Source organism: Equus asinus, chromosome 13 (assembly GCF_041296235.1).
Source record: "Equus asinus isolate D_3611 breed Donkey chromosome 13, EquAss-T2T_v2, whole genome shotgun sequence".
NCBI lineage: Eukaryota > Metazoa > Chordata > Mammalia > Perissodactyla > Equidae > Equus > Equus asinus.
Genome location: NC_091802.1, coordinates 30,167,799 through 30,193,419, shown reverse-complemented (window position 1 = coordinate 30,193,419; position 25,621 = coordinate 30,167,799). Strand labels below are relative to the sequence as shown.

Sequence of the window (25,621 nt, the reverse complement as noted above, 5' to 3'; positions counted from 1 at the left end):
TCTCTTCCTTCATGGGTGTTTTTTTTTTTGGACCCCTCCCTCCTTTATAATGCTCTCTGGACACTCATATAAATTTCACAGACTCAATCAGTAAAAAAATATCTACCACTCCCATCAGTAAAAAATATCTCCCACTGCCTGAATACCTGTTTGGAATTCTAAAGTACAACTTAATTGCTTTCTCATAAGGATTTGGTTTGGATGAACCACCAATACCTCTGGGGTGGAAGCAACATCGGTCATTTACACTTTAGTAAGAATGGGTTTCCAGTTCTTTCCTGAGACTGGGAGAGAGAAACTTCATTTTTGCCCCTGATCTCCACGTGCCTTGGATGAGGGCTGCCTGTGGGGCTGAGAGGTCCAGCTCTCCATAAAAGGGATAGCAGAGGCTTCTAAAAACAGCTTTAATTTCCACCTTCATGTGAGAGGGGAGCCTAGAGACCCTCTTTTCTGTGGAAAGTTCTGGAATCTTTTTTTACCACATGGTCTCTACTCGGCTCATCCTGAATTGGGAAACATAGAGCAGTCAGACTTGAGTGGACATCAGGATCACCGGCGAGCTGGTAAAAATGCATATTTCTGGGCCACAGCAGAGCCTGGGGATCTATATCTTTAACACGCTCCTCCCCCATCAGAAGGCTGCTGAAGGACCACACCAAGAAGCACTGGTTTAGGAGCACACTTGACTTTCACCCCTAGCTTGGTTTATGGTCTGGGGGCCTCCGTAAATGGTCCTGAGGTTACAGTGGCCCTGTGAAAAAATCACTTGTAATGAAAGCCTTAATGAAGTGCTTGCTGGTTTACGGTTGGCATCTGACTTTTAGAAGGTCGATGCTCACATTTCAAGGTCAGGCGTTGGCTAGAGCATCCTTGGGCTGAAAAGGAAAGAAAAGCACCTTTCCATTTGAGGAACTGGGTCCTCTCCGGCAAATGCCACCAATGTAGCTTAATTTAAGGAATTAAGTCTTGTGCGGGTCCTCTGCACTCGATTGGAAATCTGATGGTGCCATTTCTGTTATCTGATTCCCCACACACCTGAGATTGCTCCCCTTCCCACCCCCAACTCTCCCCAGCCCCCTCGGGTGGCTGGAGGGCGCAGGTGCGAGCTGGCTCACTGAGTCCCTCTCCCCCTCCTGATGAAGCGGTGTGTGGGAATAAAGGAGACCCATGTCGATTCGCACCGATCTATGCCTTGCTTGCGCGCAAGCCACTTGTAATTCCCCACAGCCTCAGCCAGCTCTGCAAGGCAGAAAGAAATATGACCAGGCAAGTTGAGAAAATAAATTAAACTAAGTGTCAACTTTTCTTGTTTCTCTCCTCATTATTAAGAGATGGAATGAGGCTCGTTTATCAAGCAGGGGGAGAAATTAATTGACACGGCTTTAATATCATGATGTCTGGCATGTCTGGTCACATTCCTTCATTTTTTGGAAAGGCATTTTATTATAGTTTACAGCAACCAGCTGCCAAACTACTGGTGTAAATGAGGAAGCAGGTGTGTGAGTGATGTCACAGTGGAAGGGCTGCAGTGCCACCCGGAAGGGTACGTGGCAGGAGGAAAGGCCAGGTCAGGAAGGGCCCCCAAAAGAGGCAGCTTTTGTTGGCTCAGGGTCAAGGAGGAAGAGGGGATATGGGGAAGAGAGAGGGACACCACAGGGGGCTGTCTGCAGCCCCCTTGAATCTATCACAAGCTTGTTGGCCAGCTGCGGGGGAGGGTGGTGGCAAGCGTGTACCTCTGATGGCCTCCTGGCCCACAAGTCTTTATTCTGACCTGCCTGAGGCTGAGTCCTGTGTCCATCATGGGTCAGCGTGCCTGCCCTTGTTCTTTGTCATGAATAAGGCCAGGGAGGCCACTGCTTCTCTGCTTGTCCCTCCAGGGCGGCTGACTCATCAGTGAGCCCGATTGCTGCCAGAAGTCTGTAGCCTCATGCTTGATAACCCAGCTCATTTCAGGCAGGTCTGTGGTTGGGGTCTGGAAGTGTTCAGAGAAGTCACTCACCCGTGCCCATTCTAGATTAGACTGGCGTAGGAGATACTCTGGTTGTTTTTCTCTATCAAAGTCTTTGTCGTGTACCCTTGAAAAACCTTGGGACCCCTTAGCTGCCTTTGTGTTGAAGGACTCAGATACTTGGGCACCAGAGGGGTGAGCATCCCACTGACGTGGTGAACACGTCTTTCCCCCCTCCCCTTCCCCTTCTGCTGCTGGGTCGCTAGGATGAGGGGCTGTTGCCCATCTTGTAGAGGTGCTTGCAGGGCAGTGTGTTGCGGTGTGGGGGCAGGGTTCTAGAACCAGGTTGTGGGACGAGTTTAGAATCCGGGAGAGAGCAGGTTTAGAAAAACCCACCTTCCTATGAAGAAAGTGGGCTCCTGCCTAGGCCTCAGTTCTTCATCTGTCAAGTGGGAGCAGTCATTCCTACTCCACAGGAGGAGATGTGAAGGCTGAGTTAGAGTGGCTGCCTGATAAGTGTGGATAAGCTCTCTCCTTTTGAAGTTACTATTAGAATGTGGACTGATACTAAATAACCACTTTGGGATAGAGACATCAGAGATAACTGAGGGAATCCCATCCCTGGCTTGGTGGGAGGTGACATTCCTGTCTTACCAAGGTCCACGTTATTGTTTGGGTATGAAAGCAGACACTTCTGAGACTATCGCTCCACCTCTTGCTCAGTGTCTGAAAATGCTCAGGAATCTCAAATGGCAACTCAGACTGGGTTTCACTGATGGCCGGGGAATGTGCAGTGAGTATCCCAAGTGGCAGTCAATAGTCGGAAACATTCTGGAAAGACAGCTTCATTTTTTTCTTGGAACAGATCAATCTCCTGAGTTATGTTTGTCTAGGGAAGACCCAGGGCATGTGAAGTCCTCCGTCTCACTGTGCGTCTGTGCAGATGGCTCATCTCTGCTCTTCTTACTGGATGGGGGCCGGGGATGGGGGCCTCAGACCTTCTCCATCCAGGGTTCCAGGAAAACCCTTCCAGGCAGATGAGACCAATTTGCCAAACCTGCTGTAGTCCACAGAGGTGGCCCAGAAATGTTCTGAGTTGGGGATGGGAGGCAAACCAAGTGAAATGTCGCTAACCAATGCACAGCTAAGTGAGGGTTGACTCTGAGGGAGCACGCAGACCATCAGCCTCATGGCCCAGGCTCTCAGCCTCTCTGAGCCACAGAGCCACCAGATCCATCCCTGAACACTTACTGATCCAAGGAAGTCCCCTGATGTCCTTCACTGGCTTAGTGGCCACACGTCACCGTGGGTGGGTCATTTAACTGAACCATTGAGCAAGATGATGATGGTGGAGCCTGCCCTGCCTTCACGGGATTGCCTTGGGGGCCAGGGAGGATGATGGATGAGAAGCGTCTGGAAACCAGAAAGTGCTCCCCACACCCAAACCCAAAGGATTCGTATTTAGACTAGAAGCAGCCCACGGCTACTGCCACTTCCCCCAACGCTGGGTTATATAGCAAGAGAGGGAGGTTGCGTGAGTTATAAATATCCTTGCAAACACGTATCTTAAGTTCCTCATGGGATGCTCAGAATAAATTTGACAATCTGGGTTTTTTTCTTCCTCATTTTTTTCCCCATTAACCAAGTGTGTTAGCTCACGACTTGCATTGATTTTCGCTGAAGATGCATTAGGCCCTACGCAGTCACCTATTAGTGTTCATTGACCTATATGATAAGAGAAGAAAACCATTTTGAGGCTAGGAGGAGGCCATGCCCATCTTTCTCTCTGTGACCTAAAAAAGAATTCTTTCTAAGTTAGCTGTTAGATGCTCCTCAGCGACTGTGTTTGGAGCAGGTCATTTTAATTTTGAAGTATCTTGTTTTCAGATTTCTTTCTCCTCTTCTCTCTCTGTGTGTTTTTTTATAACTTTGTATTCAGATGAATATTCAGTTTTGTTCATTTGAATAAAAGAGGGGAAAAAAGATTTGTTAAATGCTTATCTCTTAAATAGAGCTTACTTGTTAGTTTCCAATAATAGCTTTATTCAGGAGAATGCTGGTGAATTTCATTTTTAAATGCTCCCTGTCACCTGCTACCCTGTTTGTGTCCGTTTTTAAATCCCTTTTTTGTTTGGGGTTAACCTTCCCACCACCTCTTTGGTCCCAGTTTTGCTGACTCCTGGAGCCCCTTAGAGGCGTGGGGTGCAGTTAAGGTGGGGGCTCCGTGAGAGGCCGGGCAGGTGTCATTTTGCTGATGACAGGTGAGAGGGACTGTTCCGTGAACTGGCCTGCTGTTCCCCAGGTTTTGGCCCTTTGACACCTCTGCCCCCCGAGTTGTCGGTGCCTAGGGCTCCTCTCCATTCTGAGTGGCACCTTGAGTGACTTTAAATACTTAGGGAGAAATTCTCTGATTCTGGGGAGGCGCCTCCTTAGGACCAAGGGAGCTGAGGTGAGCAGGGGCCGTTCACAGGAGCACCCCGAAGGGCCCTGATGACGTGTGAGCCCTCATAGATGCACTGTGGATCCAAGTCCTTGCTGGCAGGGACCAGAGCAGGACATACGCCCTTCCATTTGTCCTCCCTCACCATCCCCCACACCCAGTCTGCCCACTTCTTTTAGAGGCCCAGAGAGGGGAAGGGACTCCCCAGGGGCACCCAGTGCATTATTTGGTCCCTGCTTTTGAGCGAGGATAATCTTGTGTTCCTCTTACCCGACTGCACGCCTCAGTTTAATGGACCTTCATGAGGCTCTGTTTCTGATTCCCTGCGGGGCTCTCTTTTGGAAAAATGGGAGGGAAATAATCCGTCCTTCATGCCCCTTCCCAGAAAGACTCAGCCTTCCTGAGTCTCATGCAGAATCTGTACAACTAGCAGATCGTTCAAAGACTATGATGCCTTGAAAACACTGTGCTAAGTGAGATAAACCAGACACGAAAGGATAAATACTGCATGACTCCGCTTACATGAGGTCCGTAGAATAGGCAAATTCATGGAGACAGAAAGTAAAATAAAGGTTACTGGGGGCTGAGGGGGGAGGAACGGGGAATTATTGTTTAATAGGCACAGAGTTTCCCTTTGGGATGGTGGAAAAGTTCTGGAAACGGATAGTGGTGATGGCGGCACAACACTCTGAATGTATTTAACGCCACTGAATTGTACACTTAAAAATGGTTAAAGTGGTAACATTTATGTTCTGTATGTTTTACCCAATAAAAAATTAATTTCAAGAAAGAAAAAGACTTTGATACCAAAAAAGGATTTTTCCCACCCACCACACTACCTGTCCCAAATTTCTGACCCAGTTGTTTCGTCCTTCACTCTAATTTATTTTGGGCTTGTTTGCCACTGAGTTACTAATTCATTGTAAATGATAATGCACCTGTGAGATAAAAATGATTATATGTTAAGGAATAGCGTTTATGCATAATTGTGTTTCATTGCTTCTTTGCTTTCTCCAAATGGAATAAATAAATATTTTAGACATCATCAAGTTTGTTTTCTCTGTTTGGGCCAAACAGATAGGAATGTTGAAACGATATAGGTCTTTAAAATACTGCAAAGGAGTCTTGATGTCTCCGAATTGTTATGCATCCAAGGTACATAGACTTGAAGTGCAGGTGCTCTCCTTTGATCAGGAAAATCATTTTTGTAATACTTGAATTTTGAGTCCTGTGGGGTTAGAGCAGGGACCAGCAGGGAGAATGTCAGAGTCAGAATTTGAAAGGATGCAGTGAGCCCTGCCTACATCCTTCCCAATGCTACAGTCGCATCTTAATTGCTGTCTCCTAGTGGTGGCAGAGAGGGAGATGGGGCAACAGTGAGCCCTGAGTGGCACTGGGCCTGGAGTTCAGGCAGTGGTTTGCACAGCAGGCCAGGAAGGAGTGGGTTGCAGCAGAAAGTCAGCTTCTGTGGTGGTGAACTCAACCTGTGGCCCCCGTGGTGACTTGACTTACCCTAGTGGCTATTCCAGGATCGAGTACCTGTGCTCAGCAACAAGATGGCTTTAATCCAGCTGCCCTCTGGCTCATGGAGCGGGGCCCTCGACTGGCACTGACTTGATGCTCTTTCCCGATGGCTCGCATGGGTTTGACTCACTTGTCCACACTCTCCTGCCTTCTGTCCGAAGCTCGGCCTGGCTGGAGGAGACCGAGTGTGACACCCAAGGTGGGGGCGGCTGAAACCTGTAACCTTGCTTTATCCACTTCCAGTGGCTGCCATGACAAATTACCACAAATTAGGTGGCTTTTAAGCGGAAATTTATTCTCTCACTGCTCTGGAGGTCAGAAGTCTGAAATCAAATTGTTGGCAGGGCCACACTCCCTCCCAAGGCTCTAGGGGACAATCTTTCCTCACCCCCTCCAGCTTCTGGTGGCTCCAGGCATCCCTCGTCTTGTGGCTGCATCACTGCAGTCTCTGCCATCGGCTTCACATGGACTTCTCTCCCTCTCTGCCTTCTGTGTGTCAAATCTCCCTCTCCTTTCTAAGAAAATGAGGCCCACCCTAATTCTTGAGATGCTTAGCTTAGTTATATTTGCAAAAACGCTTTTTCCAAATAAGGTCATATTCATAAATTCCAGGGGTTAGGACGGGGACTTACGTCTTCAACCCGTTACAATCGTGCTATTTAGCAGTGAGGTTCCTTCTAAGAACCAGCCTGTCCTGGCTTGTTTAGGGATTTGCATCTTGCCTGGGTTTGGGTTCAGGCCTGAGGGGCCACCTTCAGAGAAGAATGAGATCCAGAGTGACCCACAGGCTGGAAGGGAGGGTCGTGAGGGAGGGGTGAGGTCTGTACAGGGAGGGGAGATGCTCTCCTTGGGTGGGAGCTTCTCATGCCTTTTAGGGAGCAAATTGCTTAAGAAGAGGGACATTGTCTTGTTGATCTCTGCATCCTCCACCATGCCCAGCGCTGGGTGGGAGCCAGTAAATGCAGAAGGAAGGGCTGAATCAGTCTTGAGGGGAGGCAGTGACACAGACAAATTAGCAAGATGCTCAGACCCTCAAAGAGGAGAAATGGCTCGTTCAGTCATTCATTCAGCCACCGGCCACTCAGCACTTTTCTGTGTGTTAGGGGCCCTGTGCATCCCAGGGACCCAGAGTGAATGAGGCCCAGCCCCGCCCTTGTCCTTGAAGCCAGTGCTAGCGGATGACCGTGTCCTCTGCTGTGCCAAGCGCCCCTCCCCTGAGGACCTTTGGAAGGGCCCTGCATCTTAATCCCTTCTCCAAAGGCCCACTAGGATCTGGGCTCTAGGAGGTGAGCGGGAAGGAGGGAATCACCCAAAACGATACAGGCCCTCCTCTGTGTGCCGTAGGGGTCCCTGCCTGGGTGAGAGGTTTAGCTGATGGTGTTCAGGCCCCTTTGGAGGGCGTATGAGGAGCCAACACACCAAAGCCCACAGGGAAATCATTTAGAGACTGCGTCTGGGTGTGGCTGTCATCCAGTTCTGCACATAATAGATGGAACCAAGAGCCAAAGAGAAGGAGACGCTCAAACAGAGGGACCCCGGGGCCAGGGTTGTAGCGCTCTCTTCAGGGACCTGGCTTTGAGGGCAGTGAATAAACCTGGTGAAAGATGTGTTGTTAGGCCTCATTTCAAACAAAATGTCCTTGTGTCCAGCCTCTCCAAGATGATGCTGGGAGAAACTTGCCAACTTTGAGCCCCTGCAGCAAATGCTTGTGTCCCCCTGATGGTGTGTCTGAGCTTCAGCCTTGCATGTCTGTGGTGGGCTGGGCTGTGTAGACTGGGAACATTGGCCTGGTATTTAGTGCGTGGCAATAAACTACATGTCATAATAAGGAACATGATTGCCATTTCTACCCTCTGTTGTACTAGGAGTTGTGTGAGAGCAGGGAGTGGCCTTTTTCATTCTCTTCTGGAGGAATCTTCTAGACCCTGTGGGAGCTGTGATGTGGGAGCTCAGCGTATCAGCCTCCTGTTCTCTGTGTTCCTTAGAAGACGGTGGTGCTGGGGTTGGAGTTGGAGAAACAGAAGGGACTTAGATTCCCTTTCCACCTTGGGTTGCTGGGACCCAAAGTAGACACAGAAGCTTGAAAAGGGAGCATCTGTATTTTTTCTCATTGACAGGAAACACTAATAATCATAATACGAAAACAGCCGTTGTGATTTTCGTGTTCCTGGTTGGTGTGTCCATGTTTGTGTTCAGCCAGGGTCATATCCTTGGCAAGGAGAGTGTCTTGGTCAGTTCAAGCTGCTGTTACAAAGTACCGTCAGCTGTGTGGCTTTTTGATGAAGGCCCTCTTCCTGGCATGACAGCCGTCTCATTGTAGCCTCCCATAGCAGAGAGAGAAAAAGCAAGCTCTCTTATGTCTTTTCCTAAGGGCATTAATCTCATTCCTGAGGCCTCCACCCTCCTGACCTAAAAGCCTGCCTAAGGCCCCACCTCCCAACACCATCACAGTAGGGGTTAGGATTCAACACATGAATCTGGGGGGACACAGACGTTCCGTCCGTAGCAGAGAGCCTTGCAAATCCAGATTTGGGTTGTGACCCAAGGTGTGAAACCTGGCGTCCAGTTTCACCACCTTAATTTGCAGGTGTAAAGTGTGAGCCTCAGAGAGCGGAGGGGGCTTCCCAGGATGACGCATAAGCTCGATGCAGAGTCAGAACTGGAACCCAGGTCTGCTGCCTCCCCGTCAGGGTGTCTGCACCCGCGGCATCTGTTCCCTTGTGGTGTTAGTACTGGCATCGCAGCCACGTTTCATCCGAGGTGGACTGCCGCCCTGTGAGTGGGTCCATGTGTTAAGGCAGTGCTTACCTAGTGGGGTCACAGATGGGGCAGCATGCTGGAAACCCTGTCGGGGGCCGAGGAGAAGAAAGAGAGAGGCAGGAGGGTAGCAAGAGGAACTCAGGATGCTGAGCAGCGGTTGCCTGCCAGAATTCTTCAGGGTGGCTTGTCTAGCAAAGCCAGTCTCCAGCCGAGTAAATACAGTGGATAGCTGACGGGCTGACAGCAGGCATCAAACGGTCTTAAACTGCCCCAAATCCACAGCGCTTTTGAAGCGGCAGTAGAGAAAGGATGCCTGCTCAGAACAGAGGCCCGAAACTTTTAATAGTTTCTTCCAGGCCTCAGGATGTCCTGATGAGGTATTAGAGGAAGTAATTCAGGAAGAAAAGGACAAATAACCGCCTCCATCTGGAGGCCGACCTGAGGGCTGGCCATTCTAGCGTGGAAAGGGCAAGCCAGCCCCGCTGCGGTCCCCACCGCTCTGGGGAGCCCACCCACCTGCCTCGCACTGGGGGCCTGGGGCTCTGACCCTCGTAAATAACAGAGGAGTAAATTTCTTGTTTGCTTCAGGGCAGATGAAAACCACACAGCGCCGCAGCATGTGGGTGAAATCATTGACTTTTCCTCACTGTTGGAAGGGTTCTCTGGACAAATTAGAAACCATTTCCTCAACCTAGAGGCCCTTCCTGGGGATCCGTCCCCCATCCTCAGACCAGGAGCCAGAGAAAAACACGTGGGCCGGCCAGAACCAAACTCACCCTGCTCTCTGTTTTTTTTCCCCCTTTTCCCTTAGGGTTTGGCTTTGTCACATTTGAGAATGAAGACGTTGTGGAGAAAGTCTGTGAGATTCATTTCCATGAAATCAATAATAAAATGGTAAGTCTGGAGGGGTTGCACTGAAAGGCGATGCCCCCCCTTGCTCCATATACACGCCTTTGTCTTGCAGGCCCGGCCATCATACTGGAAGGGTGGGCATGGGGAGTAGACTTGAGGGTTCAGCCCTGTGGAACACAGGAGCTGACAGACTTTGTCAGGAAAGGGCCAAATGGTAAATACTTTCAGCTGTGCAGGCCATACAACGGACTGTAGCAACTCCTCCACTTTGCTGTTGTAACGCAAAAGCATCCACAGACGATACATACGTGAATGAGTGGGGCTGTGCTTCAATAAAGCTCTGTTTACAGACACTGAAATTGAAATCTCATGTGATTTTCACGTGTCACAAAATATTTTATGTCTAACATTTAAAAGTGTAAAAACCCTACTTAACTCTTGGGCCATACAGAAGCCAGCAGGGGGACCAGATCTGGCCTGTGGGTTGCAGTTTGCTGACCTCTGGCTTCGGATGTGTGTTTGCTGTTTGGCTTGGCTTTTTGAGGGGGTAGAAAGTTGCCCGCACAAATTGTTTCTCTCTTTGGGCCCTGCTGGCCCTTCTAATCAGCTAGACGGTTTTACCCTCATGATCAGCTGCTTCCGTCTCCCTTTGGCTCTTGAAAGCTCCTTTTCCTAGCAGGGCACCCTCAACAGAGAGGGAGGTTGGGTCATTGGAAGTTTGGGGAGCCAGGCAGGCCTCCCAGAGAGATGGCCACCAGAGGGCACCACACCATGTGCAGAAGATGCCCACTGGCTGGCCTGAAGTCTCAAACTCCTTTCTCAAATTGAGTAGGTGGGTGAGAAACCCCTTCCTTCTTGGTTCCAGAAATGTGGGAGCTCAGCAGGTGTTTCTGGAGCCAAAACATTTTACTTGGCCGCAAAGCCTCTGGCCCTGAGAAGAGAGGGAGGGCAAATTGGGGTTTCAAGCACAGCTGTAACTTTGATATTTTCTTCCTTTAGTCAAAACATTCCTTGCTTCTGAAACATGCATTCAGATGCGCACTGTATATTGGCCTGATACGTGTTCGCCGACTTTAAATTCAATAATAGAGCTTTTAGTGTGGATAAGATCAAAGCAGTCTGCTTAGCATGTGGTGCTACGGGCCTGATTCAATATTTGACTTGCTAATTTTTTCCCAGGGCACTAAAATAATATTGTTCGTATTGTTCCTAGCCATCATATGCATCTGAAATGAAAATCTGTTTCTTTGCAGACTGCGGGTTGCAGGCGTCAGCTCAGGCGTTAAAATGGTGCAGGGGAGATGCGTGTAGGAATAGCGCAGGTCCCCTCATAGGCTTTGTCCACCCCCCAAAGTCGGTGCCTTCCAAGTGGTACTTCTCTCTTTCGGTAGGTTACTACTTGCTATTTTTAAAACTAGAGAGACAGGAGGCTTAAAAGGAAACCTGCATCCAGTGGGACGCCTTGTATATCCTACCTGGCACGCTATTGACGCACTCGGCTGAGGGCTGCCTGGGCAGCGGGGAGTGGAAGAGGCAGCTGAGAGTGCTGGCAGACACTGTTTCTGTCCTGCCAGGACTTAATGGTTCATCGGGAAGGTCCCATGTGGACTGGCAAGAGACCACGCTGTGTGCTGCCTCGAATGCATGTGTGGGACCCTCCGCTATTGACTGGCTTTGAAATGAACCTGAGACACAAGGGGGAAGGGGCTTTATTCTCCTCGCTGTTCCAGTGCATAAACTGAGGCTCCGGGGATATGCCCCGGGGCTACACAGATAGTGAAGGAGCACAGGTCTTGAGCTTATTGGCTGCCAGATTATTTATACAGACGTTTATTGAATTTAGGGTTGGGAGGGTGTAATCAGAAGGTAGAGTTTCGGCCCCAGAAAGATAACCCATGGGCTGGCCTGAAGCCAGAGAGGTTTGTAGCCCTTGTCCCCAGTCACTTCACATTTGTCACCTTCTTTTCCACCCAGTGGAGGCTGACTATGGCAAGTGCGGGTAACTGTGGTCATGGTGTGAGGGCTTCTGCTTTCTTTTGAATCTGAGGATGGTACTTGTTCTTTAAGAGAATAAGCAAAAACAGAAGTAGACAAGAGGAAGGGATGGGGGCCGAGTGGGTAGGATCACAGGCTTTGGTGGCATCACTGCAGGTGCCCAGCCCAGCCCCACCAGTTAGGAGCCCTAAGGGGGAATTGAGAGGTATTGGGAGAGGGCGTTGGCAGGTCACCGGGCCTCACAGAGCTCCAGTGTAACTGGCCTGTGATGACCGCCTCGTGGGGTCACTGGGCCTGGGGAGATGCCATGAGCAGAGGCTGCGCGTGGAGCCGTGCAGGGCCGGGCTTGATAAACATGAGCTCCATTTCATCGTCATCGAAAGGACTTCTCCAGCGAGCACCCCTCCTCAGCAGAAGGGCGTTGGTAGAGGAGCCTGAATCCTGAATTGCTGTGGATTCTGTGATGCTGGTTTCTACTTCTGAGGCCCCAAGAAAAGGAAATGAATTTAAGCTGTGCTATGGACAGAATTCAGATGACAGATCGGGAGGGCTCTGAGAACTCAAGAGACGGCCAAGCAGGAGCACGGACGGTTGTGAGGATGTTCTTAGGAGTGTTTTGTAAGCTGGGCTGTGCTGTGAAGCTGTAAGGACCCGTCTCCTGGAACCCTCGCAATCTCTCTGTGAGGTCAGCAGGAGCAGAGAGCTGCTCCCCCGGAATGTGCCCGGAGCTACCGTGAACTCACATTCATAGATAAGAAAGTTCTGAGCGCTGAGTAGTCAGAAAGACAGGACTTGAATCCAGGTCTTCCAGTCGTCCTGTGCGTGCACTCAGTGGGCCCTGTGTGAATAATTGTGGAGTGAATAAAGGATTAGATGAGGGACCACGTGACAGTGAGGCGCCTCATAATTCCCAAAGCCACTTCTCATCTAATTTGGTTGGTGAATCTCCTGGGCATTTAAAAAAGGACGGCCCATCTCTGCTGTCCTGGAGAGCCAGCCGCAGACTCAAGTGCTCTGCTGCCCTCGGGAGGCCGGGATCCCAGGAACTCTGCCCCCCCTCCCCCATATAGACTCTGCCTTAAGGAGGTCGCCTCCATGGTGGTGGTGGCAGGGGGGTGGCCAAGAAGACCCCACTTGTGCCCTCCCACACAGAGACCACGCAGATAACGTTTTTGAGTGCTAACTACCTACTATGCCAAGCACTTCCTTTATGCATCTCTTCTCATTTGATTATCACACACACTCTGGGGTAGGTACTCATTATCCCCATTTTACAGATAAGCAGGGTAAGGCAGAGAGAGAAGTTAAGCAGCGTGCCCGGGGCCACATGGTCAGCAAGTGGCAGCACCAGATTTGAGCCCAGAAAGCTAACATCCAGAGCTCACGTTGTCCTCAGTAGGCTATGCCTCCTCTCCAGGCTGAAAGGGACTTTAAAGCCTTTCTGGCTGGGCTACAGCCTTCTAAGGCCCCTGACTGCCCCCTCCCAGGTGGCCATTGTGGCCCATGTGGTTCTGTGTTCCCCTCAGAGAAGGGCGGAGGAGATAGGCAGCTTCCCAGCTGGGGGAGGGGCCAGCTTGGGTCTGAGGGGTCCCTGTCACCACAACAAATCTCCAGGCCTCTTCCTCCACTGCCCCAGAGGCAGGTGAGTGAGGGACGTGGCAGGCAGCTGGCCGCTACCCAAGCTCAGAGCCCACCCTACGAGAGCCAAGACTCAGCCCCTTCTTCCGTCCTGGCCCGGGTCAGAGTAAAGCGGCAGACGGGGCTCCTTATCAGTAAACACACACATGCAGAGCAGAGCCGCCTGGGGACCCTCCCAAGAGGGCTCCTCTCTGGCCACGCTGCGAGCCCCGGCGTGGGTGCAGCTAATAGGGCCTCCCGCCGTGGGACCCTGATTGAAGCAGCTGGAGCAGCAGGGACACTCGCTTAGTCGCCAGTGTGGCCTCCCGGGGAGCAAGGCAGCCACAGGGAGGGAGGCAGGACCTGACAAAGACCTGCTCTGGGCTTCCTCGGAGGCCTAGCTCAGCCCCCACCCCAAATGGAGCCTCACCAGGGCAGAGCTCGGGGTGCGGCTGGAAAGGTGCCTGGGCAAGGGCTCCTCGGGTGGGATGGAGGGATATTGGCATTCACCGGGCACCGTGACAGCGCTTTACATGCATGCAGTCGTTGTCCTGTTTTACAGAGGGGACATTAGAGCTCAGAGCAGTGAAGGGACTTCCACAGTCCACGGTTCTAAGTGACAGAGCTGGGATTTGAACCTGTGTCCTTCTGGGTCCAACCCTGCTGCCAACTTAGGCAGACCTCCTAATCGAAAACCTGGGTTGACTTGACTGGTGAATATGGGGAAGAGTTTTGATTTGCTTCATACAAGGATTACTACAGGATTCCTTTACATAGTCCTTTTCCTTGCTCCTTTAAGGTGATCTGATTTATGAAAATTGCTAACCAGCTTGCAAGCTTGTTAGGAATGCAGAGTCTTGGGCCCCAACCCAGACCCACCAAATGAGAATCTGCATTTTGACAAATCCCCCAATGATGTGTGTGCTCAGTAAAGTCTGAGACGCGGGAATCGCTGCTGATGAGAGAGAATACGGGAGTCGTGGGTCATAAATTGTCCATCCAGTGTCCTCCCGGAAGGGAGGGACCCAGGAGCGAGGGAACTGAGGTCCATCCTAAGAGCTTGGAGCCGGATGAGCCGGCCTGGCACAAGATCTCCAGACCTGTCTGGGGCTCCGGGCACCTCCCCACACTCCCTTGGTGGTCAGAGACCTGATCTCCTCCCGGAGGAAGCTCTTAGTGCCAGGGCCTCTCCCCGCTCCTGCGCTGGTGTACCCTTCCCCTTTGAGCCGTGTCTCGGAGTGTCCACTGTAGATGTGTGAGGTGCATCCACTGGGGTGAAGGGCTGGATCTTTCCATCCAGTGACGTGCATGTGTTCTTGTCCCCAAGTCGGGACCTGCTGGGTCATTTAGAGGCATCCAGGGCTTTGGGACACATGGACCCAAGCCTGAATCCCAGATCCGCCGCTGGGTATACTGTGACCGGGCGAGTACCCCACCCGTCTGCACCTGTTTCTTCCTCTGTGCGATGGGAAGGATGGTGACCACAGCCCTTTGTGGCTTATAGAAAGCCCTGATTCGGTTCTTGGCCCTGGCATCTCTGCCTGCTCCGTTGTAGGGTCTGTCATCGGTAGCCTTGGAGGAGTCAGCCCTCCCAAAAGCCCCCTTGTAACTGCAAGTTTCCTCCATTTGCCCTAAGCTGGGGACCAATGAACTTTTTGTAAAGGGCCAGATAGTAAATATTTTAGGCTTTGAGGGCCCTGTGGTCTCTGTCACAACCACTCAACTCTGCCGTGGTATCGGGTGCAGAGAGCAGCCACTGACGGTATGTAAATGAGTGGGCCCGGCTGTGTTCAAGTAAAACCTAATTTACAAAAATAAGCAGCAGCTAGATTTGGCCTGCGGGCCATAGTTTCTGACTCCTGGCCCAAACGAGTGTAGCTCAGAACAGGAGCTGTCTGCTTATCTCAAGGGGCCCTAGGAAAGGCTTTTAGCCTGGTGGTCACCCAGGGTCACTGCTGAGTCAGCATTCTATGAGTCAGAGGTGGGGTGTGTGTGAAGGGGTGCCCCAAAGAGATGCTGGGGTTTGGGATAGCAGCCTGCCAAAAGTGTCAGTGCCTTCATTCTCAGGGGGCCCCCAACACTGAGCAGGTGGGGAGTGAAGGAATGGTCAGAGCAGGGTGCTGTCAACTCCAGAGGTCTTCCTGGTGGAGGGTGCCCAGACCCCTTGCTGCTGAATGCCCCACAGTGCAGCCACTTACTGCTACACCTTGTGACCTTGGGCAAGGTACCTAGCTTCTGTGCTTTGGCTCCCCACTCTTAAGACAGGTAAGGTGGCACCTACCTCAGAGGCTGCTAGGAGTTAGGACTGGGAAAGGGTTTTTGTCAGGCCAGAGCAAGCTCTATCAAAGCGATGGGTCTTTCTACTATTATTGTCATCGTCACTATCGTTATTCTCAGAATCATTTTATTCAACAAATATGTAATCGTAAAGTAAGGCAGTCCTGGATGGATGACAAGTCAGTCCAGTGCAGGCGTGCAGACCTGGGCATGACGGGGCCCCGAGTCTCCCAGGCAGGGAGTAGGTGTGTGAGGTAGGCGTTCCCGATGCTCTGGCCAGGAGGTGGTCCTGAAGGGGAGGAGATGGCGCACATCCTGCAGAGCAGACGGGCCCGCAGATGTGATTTTCTAGGTCCCAGGGGAGCTGACTCAGGCCCTTCAGCTGAATCATCCTTTGGAGAGGTTCTGAAAACTCCACTCCCAGGAACGAAGCCTGATGAGACCTCAGCCTGCCACATTCAGCCCAGGGCACACTTGGGGGATTAGCTCCCAGAATGGGAGCTTCTGGGTGGGAGCGGGCAGGAGAACCAGAGAGCATGAGAGTCCCGGATTGGCTTCTCAGACATGGGGCTGCAGTGCTGGGCCAGGCGGTCCACGGAGGCCCCAGGCTTAGGGTCGGCATGGCGCTCTGCCACCTGGCAGGGTGCCTCAGTAACTGGGCTCACATCCCCTCCCTCAAGCTGCTCTTCCTCAGCCCAAAGACTGAGAGCTCGGCCAGGAACCAGCCCAAGAGTTGGGGGCGGGTAATGCGGGCGGAATTAACGAGGCTTCTGTGTTCACCGTCCTATTTGGAGCATCATTCTCACTCGTAAGCTAATTTTAGCCATCCATTCTGCTTCTGTTACCATTTATAAAATGAGAATGTCAAATGCAATATTAAACAAGCGGGATGAAGGCAAAAAGGAAATGCCGGAGAGGCACTTAATAAATGAATCTCGTGTTTACGTGGGAGAGGGAGGAGGCCTACGTGTGCCCCTGTCACACACGCACCCGTGTTGTCTGTGCATGACTCCAGTGTTAGAGTGAGTGGTGCTGGGTGAGGTGGGGGCGCGGTGGGGAGGGCAGGTTGGGTGGTTGGGTGGTGAAGGTTTGCCACTCTTCAGGCAAAAGTGATTTGGCCTGCACGGAGGTGGGCTCCCAGTTGCCCGAGTTCTGGCTCTTTCACCCTTCATCTGTCCTCTGGTGAGGTCATTGCAGGGGTCCGGGGAAGAGCAGGGCGTCCTTCTCAGTCTCTAGGTGACCAGCCCCTCTAGGCTTTCCCATGAGTGCTGCCCCTGTACCCTCTACACACCACCCATGAGGTGCGGGGTCGGGAGACAGCATGGAGACCACTGGAACAGGCTGCTCCCCTCTCTGCACCCCTTCTCTGGGGCCTGTTCTTCCGTTGACTGCACTCAGCTGCTCTGCCCAGCCTCCCAGGGAGGTGCAAGCTACACCTTTATTTTCTTCTAAGTAGACACGTTGAGTTAGGCCCTGTGCAGGGTCTCTGGTAAAGCCCCCCCAGGCTGGGATAAGCACCCAGCCTTGTGGCAGAATTCCGGGACCTGCTGGAGGCTGAGGTTTCTTTTCACTTTGAAATGCCCTTGCAGGTTCCCAGAAATACAAAGAACAGCTGCTGCTGCCACCATCAGCTTTTTCCCAAATAGAGCGGCCTGTGAGGCTGCCTTTGCGCACCTAGCTGATGGAAGCAGGAAGGTGGGGCCCTACCTGGCTGGCAGGTGGGGGAGCTCAGGGAGAAAGTCACAGCATGAGGAGAGTCTGCCGGGCTAGGGGTGGCGACCATGTTCTCTCTTCCTCTCTGTTCCCTTGTCTTTGGGATTTATGTAAACGCAGATGTCAACTGGCTTTATCACCTTCCAAGGTGCTCACCTAGGGTTTGTGGAAGAGAGTGAAGTGTGACCCAACCAGCTTCATCCAGCACGAGCACTTTTAGGGTTCACTAGCTCACTGCAGCTCTACGGCGTAGGCACTGCTGTTACTCTGTTTTACAGATGAGAAAACTGAGGCACAGAGAAGTCAGGCAGCTGGTCCCAGAGCAGAGCTGGCGAGTGGAGCAGAGATTTAAAACTAGGAGCCTTAACCTCTAGGCTAGACTGCAGTGGACCCGACAAGGCCCCGCCCTCGGATCGGGGTCCGGTGGGAGGCACAGTCACTGGGGGATGATGTCTCAGTGTTGGGGACCGCTCCTCTCCATTCCTTGCCCAGACGCTGAGCACCTCCAAGGGAGAGCCTCATCGTGTTGAATTCATCTCTGTGTCCACACCCAGCCCCTGCCTGCTAAATAGGAGACGCTAATAGCTTTAGTTTATGACCTCCTTTACTTTGCCATCAATGCTTTTAATAAAACACTGAGCAGAGGAAACAGTGGATGAAATTAATTCCGGAAGTGCTAAGGAAATTAATTCTGGAACTAGGATTGGGGCTGGCCTTGTGGAAGGACTAGCATCCCAATGGGCCTTGAGGCCTGGATAGAGGGTGATAGGGAAGGGCTGTGAGGGCAGGATCTGGGGGGCCAGAGGCCCAGAGATGGGGACAAGGGTTTTGAAATGGGGGACCTATTGTTGAATCCTGGCTGTGTCGTTACCTGGCTTTGTGACCTTGGACACATCATTCTTCAGAGCCTCAGTTTCCTTTTCTACTGTAACTATGGGATGAATCAGGCCAACTCACAGAGGAAGTGAAGAGTCAATTAATGAGGGTGTTGAGAACAGTAGGTGTTCTCTGAGGACTCCTGTGTGCCCGGCCCCGTGCTCTGCATGCATTACGTGTACATGTCATGTTTATTATTACACATTATATAGCATATGTAAGTACACACACGTGGACATGCACAAGGATGTCATGACCCCACCTAGCACAGGGAGTGCTCGATAAGCATGACGTCCCTTCCTCCCAGAGTAATTCTGCTGACCTGGGAGACGGAGTCAAGACTCAGCATCTTGCGAGACTCTCAGTGCTTCTCACAAATGGATCTGGGCCGTTTATAGCAAGCACGTGTCCTCTGAAAGTAGATGTTTCTGCTGGCTGCGGTCACCTGCCTAAGCTGGCATCTCTGTTTCAGTTTGCACAGTAAACTTCTTACGTAGGTTCCAGGGGGGGCTCCTGTATCTGTGAGAACCCTTTTGCGATAGAACAAGGCGAGTTATGCTTTACAAGTGGGGTCTTCTGGTACTTGGCCACACCTGGTCTCCCTGTCTTCAAGGACATGCCTGATTGAGATGTCTGGGGAAGGGAGGAGGGCAGGACAGAACATGGAACTCCATTCCACTCACTTCCTGGTATCGACAGTTGTTTGCAGAGGGTGGAAGGGCTGGTGCTGGCGAGGGGCAGGTGTGGCAGGATGGCCAGGCACCCTTCCCTGCTCGAGTCATGTACCAGGTCCTCCCAGTGCAGCTGCCAGGATTTCTGGAGTGTGACTGCTGTCCCTGCCCCTGATGGTGTCTCAGGCCGTGCCCTCACCCAGCCACGCAGTCATGCTGGTTATGAATCCATCCTCCCTCTGGCCCTGGACAAATGGAGCAACTTAATGGAATGGGAACCCTGGAACTGACGTCTGAACAGAGGAGAGGTGACCTGACTCTCTGAAGGTCACTCAGAGAGGGGTGCCCAGCGGGTCCATCTCAGGTGTGAGCTCCATGTAGAGGAGAACCGCGGGTCCTGCCTCCCACCGCTGGCCCTCTCCGCCTCTCCTGGGTGGGATGTTTACTGTTTGTCACCCCGCCCCTTGTTACTCCATCAGCCTCTTTCTTCAGCTCTCATTCAGCAGCTGTCTCAAGCAGGGCCAGCTGCCTGGGTGTGAGCCCTGTGCAGCTGCACAGGCCCTGAGCTCAGAAGGGCCCTCGCTGGTTTAATGCTTTGCTGCTGCCATCTTGAAACTCTCAGTGATGGTTGAACAAAGGGCCCCTGTCTTCATTTTGCAGTGGCCTACACGTTCTCTAGCATATTCTGTAGCCGCTGGGCTCTTGAGGCCGACTCCCGGCACTGTGCGTGGGGCAGGATAGGAGAGCTTCCTCCCCCGGGGAGCTCGCCGTGTGTCTGCCTTCCTTGCTCTGCAGGCTCCTTGAAGGCGGGTCCCCTTTGACTCTTGGTTATGAACCCACAACAGGCCCACGAAGGGCCCTGCCCTCCTGGGGTCTCCAGAAAGGCTTGTGACTGGCAGAGAGGGCAGCGGGCAGGAGGAGGAAAGGCTGTGGTCGTGAGACTGCACAGGCCGTGTGGGGAGCTGTGCGTGGTTTCCGGGTTGCGGCTCACCCCTCCTGTCTTACTTGGAGAGGTCTGAGTAGCTGCTGGGATCTAGCAGGGCCCCTGAATCTTTGCACTTGAGTGTCATCTCCCCTGCTCTTCGTCTCCTGGAAGGCCCTTGGGGCCTGATGGCCAGAGGAGATGGTCAACCTGGGGCTTCAGAGAAGCAGTGTTGACCTGGCATCCACCGCAAGCTGGCTGGGGAGGAGCTGCCGTTTGAGTCAGAGGAGGATCTGGTCTCAGGCGAGACCAGGTCAGGCCTGTGTGTCTTTCAGGAAACTCCGAGGAAGGACGGTGCCCACCATAGAAGCTGCAGGTCATCCTCTGCTGAGCACTTGCCTGCCCGGAGAGGCCTGCCCCTGCGTTCCTTGCCCTTCCTTCCAGCCAGGCAGCAGACAGTCCAGGTTGACCTCTCTGAGCAGCAGTGGGTTTATCCTCTGAAATAGGCCCCTCTCTCCCTGGGGGAGTGAGTCATTTCTAAGATGCCTCTTGGGGGTGAGAAGTGAAGCCACAAACACTGGCCTCTTGAGGCCATACAGAGTTTCCTTGTCCTGGGCGGTACATCAAGGCCACAGGCACAGGGCTTGGGTGTCCCCAGACCGAGGCCACCCAGCTTCCCTCCCAGCCCGGGGCACGTGCTGACAAGGGCCATCTGTGTAGAGACCAGGGGAAAACAAAAGCCTTTTCACTCCCCAGACCTTGGCATCTTCCTCAGACTGCCAGCCTCTTCCAGAAGGTGCCCAGCAGAGAGCTCCCATCAGCAAGAGCTGCGGGCCAGCTGGGCGAGGGTGGCCACTCAGAGTGGCTGCAGGGAAGCCGTCCCCACAGAAGTCCCAGCGCCTTCTCCGCAGTGCCTTCTCTGAAAGCCAATGCCAAGCGTTCCCGCTTTGGGAGAGGGTGTGGCATGGGACCTGCTCCCCTCTTCTGGGCCACAGCATCAGACAGACCCCACTTCAAACCCAGCCCTGCCACGCATACACTATCTGCAGCCACAGGTGGCATGTCTCACATCCCTGGGCCTCAGCTTCCTGTTCTATAAGACGGGTGTGTGGCTGTAAAGGACCTCACTGGGTCCACTGACAAAATAGGAATATGGAAGGTAGGTTAGGTAAAAGCATTTTATAAGTGTTAGATGTCCTGAGGTTGCTGATTGTACTGTGGTTATGTAAGAAAATGTCTTTCTCTTTAGGAAATGCGTACCATAAGGTATGCAACTTACTCTCAAACAGTTCAGGAAGAAAACACATAGATAGGGAGTGTGCAAATGATAAATCAGAGTGACACAACGTTAGCGGTAGGTGAATCTGGGTGAGGGGTGCACAGGTGTTCTTCGTGCTATCCTTGGACTTCTCTGTAACTTTGTAATTATTTGGTATGAAGAGTTAGAAAGAACAGACCTCTTTGCCAAGTTGCTTTGGACCCTGTTGGGCAGAGGCACCCCACCCCACATGCAGCCAGCATGGTGTTAGCACACGCACGAGGGCTCCTGATTCATCCTCTGAAGGGACATGCTGCGTCCTTAACTGGCCTACCGTTAAAGAGGGTTCAGCTAGGTCATTCTTCTGAACCCACAACTGCGGGGACTCCAGGGAAGCCATACGCTCGCCTGCAGGGCTGGTTTGCTAAGCACAGCAGCGTATTTGGAGGCTGACGTTTTAAAGCAAATCCCATCTACCTTTGGGGGGTTGGCGCGTCCTCGGCGTTCAGCCTCTGGGGTGGGGTTGCTTCTTGGCTTTGCCAGCTACGAAGCTTGAAAATGGAGACCTCATCTTCCTGGTGTGAGCAGTTGGTCACAAGTGACCTCTGAGGCTTCTCACAAGCACAAGCCCTCGTGGAATTTCCTGCTGAGTCTCTTGTTCCTCCAGCCACACTGCTTCTTCCAGTTGTGTTTGGAACCATAGCAGTGGCAGCTGTTGTGAGCCACTGCTAAGGTGGGGTCTGAGATGTTGATCAAGGAGACTCAAGGACCGAGACTCGCAGATGGTCCTTCCTCAGAGTCTGCCGCCTCCCAGGGCTGCCCTAGAGAGAACGCTTTGGGAACGCGCTTCTACTCTGGGTGTGGGTGGTGTGGAGCATTTACCATAAATGGGGGTCTAAGGAGGCAGTGCTGAAACAGCTGAGCAAGAGGCCTGGCCACCAGAGAACCACTGCCATTTTGCTTCTCTTGACCATGGGGAGCCAGACAAGCTTCTCCAGGGCTGCCCCGGGAGGGGAACTCCCATGCCCAGCTTGTGCCTCATGGTGAAGGCAGCCCTCAGTGCCCACTGTCCCAAGAACCCAGCCAGCTGAGCGCCAAGGGTGGGAGGAGGGCTTCCCACTGTCCTGTGTGCCCACTGCTCTTCGCTGATGTCATGTGGTGGTCAGTCCCCAAAGATGAACTTCATGACCTCCGCTTCCCAGTATGCACACCCTTGTGTGTGCCTAGTGGAAAGTGATGGAAGTAACAGTACTAGTCCCAATGCTGGGTTGTAAGAAGGCTTGCAGCTTCTGCCTTGGTGTTTTGGAATGCTGTTTAGGACAGGACTCAGCCACCTTGCTAGGAGAAGATTAAGTGCCACGGAGGAGTCACGAGGAGGTGCCCCCTGTGGAGGATCCCAGCTGAAGCAGCATGGACACTGCCTGCTGTGTGAGTGGAGAAGCCACGTTGGGCCTCCAGGCGGGTCCAGGCTTTCCCTGGCTCCAGCCCCAGCCACCATCTGACCACAGCTACATGAGAGACCGCAAGCAAGAACCCCGCTGAGCCTGGTCAACTCACAGAACCACAAGAGGGAATGATAAGTTGTTGTTCAAAGCCACTAAGTTTGGGGATAGTTTGTTGCACAGCAGTAGACAACTGGGACATAGTGTGTGGCCATATGACCTAAGTGCATGACTGGAGCTGTGAGAGACACTGGTTTCCACTGTTTGGGTTCTGACTGTAACTCTGGTTGCTCATGCTGGGTTCTCTGGTTTGCAGAGGGCCCAGTGGGAGGATGGAGGGGGTGGGGGTAGGGGCGAGGGGTGGCCCAAATGTGGTCTGACTCAAGAGGCTCCAGACTCTGACAGGCCGAGAAGTGACAAGGGGCAGGTGACATATGAGTACTTGCCTTAATAATGTTGCCAGAACAAGAGAATCAGAACCTGTTCTTTCCAATAGAATGGGAGCTCCCGGAGATGGAGGCTGGCCTTGTTTATCTTTGCATCTTTGAATGAAGTAGACTGGATGTCCTTGACCCTCAGGAAGCATGTAGGTCAATCTCTGCTCTGTATGGAAAGTCACGGAGGAACCACGGAAGTAGGGGCAGGCCCTGATCCCTGCACTGAGAGCTGCAGTCTAATGGGGGAAACGAGGCTCCTGCCAGTCTGATGGGGGAAGGCTGTGGTTTTCATCCTCTTGAGCCCCTGCCCCACTGCAGAGACTCAGGATACAGGCAGGGAATAGCTATGCCTCCCTCCTTTTGTATGTTTTCTTCGGACAAGATCATCAAAGGAGCTGGGGACAGAGTGAGCAGGCCTCCTAGTCCTGAGAAATCTTGTGAGAAGCCTTGCCTGCAGGTCAGGCTGGGCCAGGCTCCCCAGTGTGACTGCTGCCTTTCCCTGTCACTCAAGTGCCCAGGACATACCAGGGTCCCCCAGAGAGCACATATGCCGTGGCCTCTGGCCTCAGGGAGCACGCACGGTTGACACAGCGGGTGGTTGACAGAACCCACGAAGTCGGCGTTGTCCAGAACAGCACCAGCAAAGACAGAGCAGAATTAAACAGAGCTGCCAGCCCTGTTCAGTGAGAGCAAGAGTAGGTGGGTTTGTTTAAAATACTCCCATTACAGTCAGTTAACCTTTATGTTCCCTAAATGAAAATTGTATAAACCTGAAATTTTCGTTGATCAGGTTGCCTAGGAACAGGCAGCAGGTTTTCATAAGACAATGCAATAGATTGTCACTGATAGGGCTATTAGGAAGTGAGCTGGTTAGCGGCATTATTCTGGATTCTGGTGTTGGCATTAGGTAATTACGTGTCTGCCTCTACAGTGCACACCCCTCCTCCCAGGCTCGGGCAGGCTCCTGCAAATGAGGTTTCTTGTCTGCTGCTCTCCAAGTCCGGGGGATGGGGTCTGGGCTCCAGGAGCACATTTCCTCCCCTGGGCTTAGGAGAAAAATCTAAAAGACCCAATTCTGATGTATTTCTTTCTTCTTAATCACCTTTCCCCCCTCCCCCCACTTCTTGCAACACGCAAACTCAAAGCAGAAAACTTGGGAAATGACAATAAAAAGTACACAATGGAAATTAAGGAACAAAGTCACTCTACAACAACTTTAGTGTGTCTTTCTAGTATTTCTTTCCTGTATGATGTATACACTTGTTTATTTCCCACAATGCCGCTGTAATTTGCTTTTCCCCCTCCTGCAGTAAGGGGGACCAGCGTCCTGGTGTGCCTGAGACTGAGGGCTTTCCCAACACCAGTGCGTGTTATTATCACGCGTTTCCGTAGCTTTTCAATCTGATTGGGTAAACCAAACTCGGCCCAACCAACTCCCCATTCTTGGACATTTAGGCTTTTTTTTTTTTAAATTATAATTAATGCTTGCAGTGAATAGCCTCAACCACACGTCCTTGCAGGAAAAATTCCTCTAAGTGGGATTATTAGGTCCAAGGATGTGTACATTTATGGCTTTTGATGTATTGTCAAGTTAGCCTCCAGAAAAATAGGTGCCAGTTTCTCCCCCGTCCCCCATCCTCTGAGGAACTCTGACATCAGATAATCCTTTCATCATGGCCAGTGGGACAGACGACAGCCGTGTCTCATATCGGGGATGTGGGCTTCTTTATTAGCCATTTGTGTTTGTGTCCTTTACCCACGTCTCTTTCGGGATGCTTGTCTCTGTCCTTTTAATCTATAAAAACTCTTTGCATAAAGTACGTCAGTCAGGAATGTTGAACCATTTTGTCCATTTTTTAAAAGCATTTGTGGTTATCATTCTTTAAGGAACAAGAGTAATAATAGCTGTTACCTGGTATCTTTGAAGAAAGAGGAATTAACATTTGGGGTCATTAAAGCTTGCCCCTAGGCTTAAGCACTGAAATATTTTGTAAATGAAGGATTTGGGATGAGAGTATCTCCAAAATGAGTAGGCTGCATAGGTCCTTTTTCTTCCCCCCGGAGATCCCTTTTTAAACAATGTATACTGCGCGCGATTTAACTTTTCTCCATATCTCAGACGTGCCGTGAACAACAGTAATTTTCTGTGTCACCCTGAGACTCTCAGCAGCTGCTGATGGACATGGCGTTTGGGCTCCTGTACCATCTGGCCCAGACTGCTTTCTAAGTAAGATACCTGATTATTGTCTTTCCCCATCACCATCAGCCTGTCCTGCTGTTACTTTTCGCTGCTCTGAGCAGCCCTCCCATGCCCTCCAACCTCCCGTCTTCATCAGCAGTGGCACTGATCACTGGCTAACAGTGCTTGTTTTTTTGTTTGTTTGTTTTGAGGAAGATTAGCCCTGAGCTAACTACTGCCAGTCCTCCTCTTTTTGCTGAGGAAGACTGGCCCTGAGCTAAGATCCGTGCCCATCTTCCTCTACTTTATACGTGGGACATGTACCACAGCATGGCTTTTGCCAAGCGGTGCCATGTCCGCACCCGGGATCTGAACCGGCGAACCCCGGGCCACCAAGAAGCTGATGCTGCGCCACCGGGCTGGCCCCTACCAGTGTTTATAAAGTAACCGCGAGTAAGTGCCAAGCAAGGGCCTAAGGAACCCTGGGAAAAGGGGGCAATTTTCCTTATTTCCTGGGTTCCGTGTTATATGTAGTTCAGGTTGTAAAAGAAGTGACTTCTGGATGTGTGAGCGGAATAGGATTAAGTAGTTTTGGAGGCAGAAGGGAAGCAGAAAGGAAATATTAGGAACCGCTTGAAGACGTAGCTGCAAAACGAGAAACCAATAATCCAGATGAGCAGAATCGGGGGTTAATCTTATTACTTCCCTCA

The 25,621-nt window shown here is 51.9% G+C and overlaps 1 protein-coding gene across 22 annotated transcripts in view; it reads left to right on the top strand.

The window, feature by feature from the left end:
* Positions 1–25,621, top strand: part of MSI2 (musashi RNA binding protein 2) — a 385,662-nt gene that overhangs the window by 299,726 nt on the left and 60,315 nt on the right. For all 22 annotated transcript variants that reach the window (XR_011493763.1, XR_011493761.1, XM_044745662.2 and 19 more), the window contains exon 8: positions 9,484–9,566. Coding sequence is in view for 20 of the 22 variants with exons in the window: in XM_044745662.2 (XP_044601597.1) it covers positions 9,484–9,566 (83 nt within the window). In the remaining 2 variants the exon portion in view is untranslated. The remainder of the gene's footprint in view (positions 1–9,483; positions 9,567–25,621) is intronic.